The following is a 5,718-nucleotide window of genomic DNA, read 5'->3' on the forward strand; positions in this document are numbered from 1 at the left end:
TAAAATCATCTCAAAGGTTGTGTAATGCAGTCGACAGATATTGGCAGGTAGAAAAACATACCTTACATAATGAGGCAAATCTAATCCAATATCTAATTTTCTTATTCGATCTCTTATTAAGGCTGGTAGGCCTATATGAGACTGCCCATTCTGATAGCAGCAGTTACACCTCGACAGGTTAATGTGCATTTTAGCATTCGTTTCGATGAAAAAAAAACAGTCACCAAAGCGCCATGCCAACACGTGAAGTGTACTCCTCACAAACAGTATATGCATTGGTACCCTTTTTATTGGATTTAAGACTTTGTATTTTTATTAAGAAGTCTATACCAGACGCATAATCACTATACATTGATTTAACATTACCTTTACAATTAATTCTTTCACTGAAATTACAGAATAAATATATGCACATTTTTAACTTTGTCAAATCTTCGTGTGTGAGAGAGAAAACATTAAAAGTGCTTCTTAAAAAGCCGTTAGTGATCGTATATCCAGAAGCATTTTTCTTAAGAAAGTGCGTCGAACTCCATAAAATCTTCAAGTGTCACTATATATTCACAAATATTGATCCTCGTGTGCGTCCTTGAGATATAACTCTGTTGTCTTTCGTTATAAAATTAAATAGACCACCGAGGGGGGTAAATAGAACGCTGTATCTCTATAGCAGGTGGAGTTTTTGATCAATACCCTCCGCTGCGGTTTGGATGCATGCAGCAGACTGCAAATAATCTACAAACGGTGCCAGGCTCGAACCCCGGCGCATGAAGGCTTCTTTGAATAATCTTTTGATAGTTACGCTCCACAACAAATCCGTACAAAAATAATGGGTGGTAACATTGCTGGCTACTCTGAAAAAAGGCACTTCATTGAAAAATCTGAGTTATGGCCTTTCCTCCAATGCGAATTGGGGGAAATGTATGTGTGCGCGCGTGTGTGCGTTTTTGTATCAATGTGTGTCTGTGTGTGTGATACATATATTTTGCCATGCTTCTTTTTTGATACGCATTATTTTTGGGCAGGTTGGGGGGGGTGAAAATGAGTTCCAATTCAATTAAAATCTATACGATTTCTCCAAGACTTCGAGGTAATCCGGCTTGGTTTGGAGTTTGGCCCTTAACTCGAGGTACTCGCTTTGGGTTTGCTCGGGGAATCCTTTCCCCGTGGTGAAAAGTAACGTTTCTTTTAATCTGGCGTCTTGCTGTAAATCGGGGTATTGCATTCCGGGGGGATGTGCGTGCGCAACATGCTTGTCCTTTAATTTGGGCACGGTGCCGTAAAGGCAGTCTACAAAACCAACCGTCGGGGTCGGTCTCTGACTGTCAATTACGGTGGGGCAGAGCACTCCGTTCTCGTGAAAACTCGCCATGTCACCGGCCTGATTGACGGTGACGATGGTGTTGAGCTGGGAGTTGGACACGGCCATCGTCCATTCCTTCTCTTTTTCCAGAAGAGTTCGATAGTTGCTGTTATTTTCCTTGGTTTCTGCGAACTGCTCGCCCTCGATCTCCCCCTCGCGCGGTTTGTAAATGGGGTTGTTGCACATCTGCGTAACGGGATGGGGGATGTAGTCGTAAACGTGACCGGGCGCTTTCTCGGGCGAAGCGCTCCGTCGCTCCTCGAAAATCTTGCACTGCATCTGAATGCCCGTAAGGTCCACCTCCTGTCGCTTCCTAAAGGGAAGTTTCTTTCTCCTTTGCAGCACGAATGCGAAGAGACCGGCGGCCACGAACACGGCGGAGATGAAGAGGACCAGCAGGCTGAGAATCAGCACCGAGAGCGGGACAGCTCCTGTCGCCGGCGCGTACCCCAACTCAGAGCCGCTGGTCGCCATAATGTCGTTGGGTAGCACGGGAGAAGACGCCGTGAATTTCAGTTCGGGACAGATGACCTCGGCCTCGAGCGCGCGCAGATCCTTACCGAGCGCGAAATCGGGGGTCTTGCAGATAACCTCCCCCAAGACGATGACGGAGCTGAGTTTCTCGATCCACTGCTTGAGCGGGATGATGTCGCAAGAGCAGTCCCAAGGGTTCTGGTGCAGGTCGATCTGAACGATGGAGTGGAGGTGCTCCAGCACGCCGTTAATGGGCAGGTGCAGGAAGTAGTTGTTGCGCAGGTTGAGCCTGGCGAGGGAGGTGCCGGCGAACGCGTCCACGGGCAGGGTGCGCAGCAGGTTGTCATTGAGGAAAACCAGCTGCAGGTTTGGCATGAGGCTGAACGCGGCCGGGTGGATCTCTCGAATGACGTTGTACTCGAAGTACAGGTAACTGAGCGATTGCAGACCGCGAAACATGCCTGGGGTGAGCCTCTCGATGTCGTTGCCATTCAAGTATAAACTTTTCAAGTTGGGCAGATTCATGAAGGCGCCCTCTTGAACGTACGATATGCGATTGTTACCCAAGTGCAATAAATCCAAACTCGAGAAGTTCCAAAAATCCGACCTGTAAATTTTCTGAATCAAATTCCCACTTAAATAGAGTTTCTTGGCGTTGAGTGGCCGAGGCAGCAACTCGGAAATGTTGTGAAAGCCTTTCTCTTTACAAATGACGGTGAGACCCAAGTCATTAATATGTAAATTGCACGTGCATCCCGTCGGGCAAATGATTGGTATAGGGGGTCTGGTTTGATAGGCTGCGATTGGGGGCTGATTCAGCCCTGGGTAGATGCTACGGGGTGTGGGGGGCGTTTTTGTGGGTCTGGGCCGCTTGGTTGGTTTTCCGTGCCTCTCTCTGTACTCCACCGAGGAGGCTGTGTTATGAAAAGATGACAGCATCGACGAAGGCTTGGTGGGCCAGACGTTTTCGTTATTAAACGGTATCCTGGGAATGCCATGCTTGGCCTCCAGCTCGGCTTCGGAGAGCAACGGACAAAGTTCGCTCCTCTTGATCTCCCGAAGGTCCTTGCCGTGCAGATGAAAGGGGTATTCGCACGTAATGTCGCCAACCAGCGCAGTGTAAGGAATGCGCTCCAGCCACGTTTTAAGCTGGACTATTTCGCACACACAGTTCCACGGATTCTCCTCCAGCTGAATTTCCATCAAGCTGCGCCCGATGTATTCCAAGGTCCCTTTATAGGGCAGGATTTTTAAGCGGTTGCCGCGTAGGTCAAGATGCGTCAGCGACACGGACCTGAATAATAAATTGGGTAGCACGGGTATCAAGTTGTCGTTCAAAATAAGCACTCTGAGTTTGTGCAGGTTCCGAAACGCCCCACTCTCTATCCTCTTGATGACATTGTAATCCGCCTGAAGATACTCGAGGCTTTCCAGCCCCATAAAGGTGTCATTTCGGAATACCTCTAGTTTATTTTCGTGCAGAAAGAGCTTCTTCAAACTGCTCAGCCCGTTGAACGCGCCCACGTGTATGTCCTGCAGCGCGTTGTTTCCCAGATTGAGAGCCACGGCATTGTTGAGGTGCAAAAAGCTGTTAAAATACAGCTTGCGCATTGAGTTCCTCTGTAGATTGAGTTTGAAGGGCCTCGTCCACGTCTGAGAGATCTGGCTGACGTTTGTAAATCCTTTGCTGTCGCAGTGGACGTGGAAAAAACCCTCCTTGACTTCACAGTAGCAAGGGTCAAAACAAGGCTCGTCTATTTCTTCCGACTCATCCAACAGAGGGATCGGCGTAGTCCATCCTAAAGCTATTGTGCTTAGCAGGGTAAACCACAGCATCCTTCCGACGAGTCCTGATGAAGTTGAGCCACTTCACAGCACTGCAAAAACACACGAAAAAGATATGCGTAAGAGATTGCAGTTGACGGAGAGCGCACGTCTGTTGCAATGTTTTGCGCCATGAACCACAAAACATACGCAACCTCTCCACACATCATGACATCACTAACATGTTTACTATATAGATCACACGTAATCTTTGCTTTGACATCTCTCATTCGATGGTAAAGAAACGTAGATTAAAATCTTGAAAAATACCCACAAATGCTATCAAGGACTGCACGCGAAAACACTTGAAAATGTTTCATTTAATATACAAATTCGTTGGGATATGCAAAACGTCTTCTAAAATATCACTACATCATTACACACAAACAGAGTGCAGGACGGAGTGCATTTGGCAACATAACACATCTGTTACTCTTGGAAAACCGCCCCATGCCATGCTCTGAAAACAGCATTAGATCAATATACAAGAAGAAGAAATATATAAATACAAATAAGACAGTGACAGCGGTATCCATCTAACATAAAAAACGGTGACAGGTGCATCAAAAGATTGTCGCCGAAACGCCAATTAGACCTTTAATGCGTAAAGGAGGTTATTTGCTTTTCACAGTCTGAACGCACTTAATTAGCGCAGATCGCAGTTGCGTGCTATCAGCAGATCAGTGGAGAAAAACAAAACCAAATGCTGCTGAGTATGCCACACTCTGCTTATTAGCAAATGTATTCGAATATCTTGGCATCTGGACCCTGGAAACGAATTAAAGAACCAAAAACCCTCAAAAGAAATCCCATTTTCCCCAGATGAGACGGGTAAAATCTCCTTGCAATTTCCATGAATAGCTCACTTTGTATTGCTTTCCTCCCACCCTTATCTCCAGTCTCGGCTTTGGCAATCAATCCCAATGTCCATGTATTCCGAAGAACCAAGGCAGCTGATACCTACTCGGTTTAAGTGATGTCCAACTTTACATCTCCAGCGGGTTTGGAGACGGGTGGTCCCTGGCTGCCTCCGATCGTTGGCTGAAGTAAAAATATGTATTGGAATGAAACCAAATTTCATATCTCAGAAGTAAAGAATACACCGCTTGCTCCGATAAAGGAATGTCATAAATTGACACGAACATATAAAACTTACACGTTCATTTTTTATAATAATGCGTTTGCTAAAATTCCACTGAAAGCAGGCGAGATTCATTTGTACGGCAGTCTCTGCGCCGTTACATCAGAAATACATGAATGCATCATTTGATTAAATATGAACATTATGCAGGTCATTATAACCTTCAAAGTCTCAGAACATCTTAAACAACGCACACCCATAAAACTCACCTTCCTTCACCAGAGCATCCGAAATAAAGCCAGTTTAAAGACTGTTGGATCTTTCCCTCTCCACCTCGGTCTCCTGTGCTCGCGCTCTCTCTCTCTCTCTCTCTCTCTCTCTCTCTCTCTCTCTCTCTCTCAAAAAGATCAAGAAGAGGAAGAGGAATTTATATGAATTAAATCCCTTTTGTTATTTAGGTTTGCTTCCTTGCCGAAGCTGGAGAGCTCAGGTCCGGTAGGAGCGGCTCGGTTCGGTTCGTCCCGCTGCTGCGCTACTGGCGTCTCTCATCGTGCCGGAGAAAAAAGCTTCAGATCGTCACGGAAATGAGCTTTAAGATACGGGAGCGGGGAGGGAGAGGGCAGAGATTGGAGAGACGGTGTTGGCGTCGGTGGTGTTGGCGAAGAGAGTTGGGATGGAGGAGGCACGAGCTGCTGATCGCGCCGAGTGCCGCACCGGGAGCGCGCGCGTCCGTGCGCGCCCTCTCCCTCTCTCTCTCTCTCTCTCTCTCTCTCTCATATGCGATGTAACGTTTTATTTTGGGACCATCTCTTCCCCGACTCCAATTTACAGTAATATTTGATTCACCTTAAGTAACTTAACTCTTCCCATTCCTATCTTTCGTTGTCTGTTGTATTTTGCTCAATATCCTTTTTTACTTTCTCAAAGTGTCCGGGTCCAATGCTTGTTAAAAACCTAATAAAAGTAATCTAACATACAG

The 5,718-nt window shown here is 46.5% G+C and overlaps 1 protein-coding gene across 2 annotated transcripts; it reads right to left on the bottom strand.

Moving 5' to 3' along the window:
• Nucleotides 1–272: 272 nt before the first annotated feature.
• slitrk3a (SLIT and NTRK-like family, member 3a) lies at nucleotides 273–5,502 on the bottom strand. Of its 2 annotated transcripts, XM_079465449.1 has the most exons (3): nucleotides 5,009–5,502; nucleotides 4,623–4,699; nucleotides 273–3,711 (listed from the first exon to the last, which is right to left on the bottom strand). In XM_079465449.1, the coding sequence occupies exon 3, from the start codon at nucleotides 3,668–3,670 to the stop codon at nucleotides 1,055–1,057; it is 2,616 nt and encodes an 871-aa protein (XP_079321575.1). In that variant the 5' UTR covers nucleotides 3,671–3,711; nucleotides 4,623–4,699; nucleotides 5,009–5,502; the 3' UTR covers nucleotides 273–1,054. The 2 variants fall into 2 exon arrangements, with proteins under 2 accessions (XP_079321575.1, XP_079321574.1); XM_079465448.1 differs by lacking the exon at nucleotides 4,623–4,699 and having other exon boundaries at nucleotides 279–3,711; nucleotides 5,009–5,065.
• Nucleotides 5,503–5,718: the final 216 nt, after the last annotated feature.

Source organism: Barbatula barbatula, assembly GCF_947034865.1.
Source record: "Barbatula barbatula genome assembly, chromosome: 10".
Taxonomy (NCBI): Eukaryota; Metazoa; Chordata; class Actinopteri; order Cypriniformes; family Nemacheilidae; genus Barbatula; species Barbatula barbatula.